This window comes from Tribolium madens, unplaced genomic scaffold (genome assembly GCF_015345945.1).
Source record: "Tribolium madens isolate multiple individuals breed KSU strain unplaced genomic scaffold, Tmad_KSU_1.1 Scaffold_19;HRSCAF=116;Tcas5.2_LG9, whole genome shotgun sequence".
NCBI lineage: Eukaryota > Metazoa > Arthropoda > Insecta > Coleoptera > Tenebrionidae > Tribolium > Tribolium madens.
The window spans coordinates 2822967-2825455 of NW_025400983.1; the positions used below are offsets into that span (position 1 = coordinate 2822967).

The following is a 2489-nucleotide window of genomic DNA, read 5'->3' on the forward strand; positions in this document are numbered from 1 at the left end:
CAAAATTTTTGCCTATTTGACGAAAAAACGACGAAGTTTTATGCCCGTTTTACGACGTTATGCAGATAAAATTTGTTTCTAGTTGACGAGAAAAACGGCGAGGTTTTATGCCCGTTTTACGACGAGGACGATTGTCGCTTCTCCTTCGTCTACTACTTCGACGAGGAGAACAAAATCCAGGTCCGGGCCCAGGAGGAGCGCGAATGCCCCGCCACTGTCTTCCTCCTGGGGATCGTCTTGGGGGTCATCGCCGCCGTGGTGCTCCTCGGCATGGCAGTCCTACTTTTATGGAAGCTCTTCACGACGATCCACGACCGGAGGGAGTTTGCCAAATTCGAAAAGGAGGCCATGATGGCCAGATGGGATACGGTACGTTTTTGTTTTGCCCAAAAGTGGGGCTAATTTTCGAGTTCCAGGGCGAAAATCCCATCTACAAGCAGGCAACCTCCACATTCAAAAACCCTACATATGCCGGGAAGAGTTAGATCTGATTATTTTTTAAATTATTTGTAAATAGTAATTAGTAATCTCCTACTGCCACTTTTTTATCGATAGATGGCGTGCCATTTATTAGTTTAGCTGTACTTAAGTCAGTTAGATGTGATTCACATGATTTTGCCTTAAATCGAGCTGCCTTCAAAGATGGGCCTTCTAGATTCTAAGCGACTAATTAAGATATATTTTTTAGATTTGTGTATATTAACGACTGTTAATTATTATTAATGGCTCTTATATTTCGTTTGACTTTTGTATAATAAATTGTTTTAACCAATTAGAGTGTCTCATTTCATGACTCAAACCAAAAACATGACGAACAGGTGTTTTGACAAAAATATTTATTTATGCGTAATAATTTTATCTTATCATATTACGTCTTAACACGCGAAAGTGTTTATTTTTGATGAATCAGTTACTCGGAAAACGATATTTTTGTCACCAATTTATTGTTATGTCACTCTCATCTGTCTGATAGATGAAAGTTGGGGCCACCCTGTATACTAATGGTGGTGTATCAAAAAAAATATTTACCTTTTACTTATGCACTAGAAATGTAAAAAAACGTTATATACAGGGTGACCCAGGGGTGCGTGCAAGCTCCATAACTTTTTTTCTATCCAAGTTATCGGCATGATTTTTTTTCAGGCGATAGATCCAACAATGAGGCACTTTATAAAAACATTTTTATTCATATACAGGGTGTCCCAAAATAAGATACACAACAAAGTTCTGTTTTTTAAATGAAAACCCCAAATTTTTGTTACATTTTTGGATTCGCCACTAAATTGCCAATATAACGCACCTAGGTTTCTTAGACTTATCTGCAATAGTTTCTGACTTATGCCAATTTATATGTCAAAATTTATAAACAAAATAAAATATCACGAATTTTACAAAGTAGACCTCATAAACCCTACATCGACAAAAAGCTTATAAAAAATGCCATGCAATGATACAAAGAGTGTTGTATTAAAAAAAAAAACGAGTTATTGCCATTTGTATTTTGTCATTTTCAAAAAATCGTAGAATCGACTGAAAAAAAGTTGGTTAAGTTGTCTTGAATAGTTTTAAAGTTATGAATTTTTTTATGGATCTACACACGACGCAATTTTGACACATACATTGGCATAAGTCAGAAACTATTGCAGATAAGTCTAAGAAAGAAAAATTTGGGGTTTTCTTTTATTATTTTGGGACACCTTGTATATGAATAAAAATATTTTTATAATGTTCCTCATTGTCGGAGCTATCGCCTAAAAAAATTATGCCGATAACTTGAATAGAAAAAAAGTTATGAAGCTTGCACTCACCCCTGGGTCACCCTGTATGTAGTTTCCTCGAAACCACAAAATCTTACAGGTCACTGGATATTTTCTTAAATTTTTTTTTTGTTTTTTTTTCAATGTAAAATATGTGGTTGCAATTTTTCGCAATATTAAGTATTATAAAAAAGTCCTGAAATAATAGAACTCCTTATTTCAATGACTCACTCAGTGTTTGCGTGTTTTTAACAGTTTTAAATTATCAAAAAGTATAATTAAAATTTTATACTGGGTGATTCACTCAAAAAAACTAGAACTGGAGAATCGTTGACTCACCTTGTATACAACAAAAACTTGCATTATTTTTATCTCATTATTTTGGGATGAGAAATAAGACGAATTTTATCTCAAATTATTTATTTTTAAAACTTTCGATTACAAAACTGATAACATTGTGACAATTATCACAGATAATAATTTAATCATTAATTATTTTACATTAATTACAATTTTTTTTATAATTTTGATCGAAAAATAATGATCTAAAGTTTTACCACCTATCCTATCACCCTGTATAGCAAAAGCGTATAAAAATAATATGAAACGATGAAGCAAGGTTTTTTTTACCAATATGCAAAACTTATTTTTTTCTATTGTTAATTATTATTAACAATAACAATTTTTATTAAAATATTACAAGAAACTTATTATTCAAGTCATATATTTTTT

General features: G+C 32.4%; 1 protein-coding gene across 2 annotated transcripts in view; it reads left to right on the top strand.

The window, feature by feature from the left end:
* The window catches only part of LOC123015831 (integrin beta-PS), a 29869-nt gene extending 29097 nt beyond the window's left edge, over window positions 1-772 (top strand). For both annotated transcript variants that reach the window (XM_044415836.1, XM_044415837.1), the window contains exons 11-12: window positions 83-369; window positions 417-772. In XM_044415836.1, coding sequence (XP_044271771.1) covers window positions 83-369; window positions 417-485 — 356 coding nt within the window. In that variant the 3' untranslated portion in view covers window positions 486-772. The remainder of the gene's footprint in view (window positions 1-82; window positions 370-416) is intronic.
* Window positions 773-2489: the final 1717 nt, after the last annotated feature.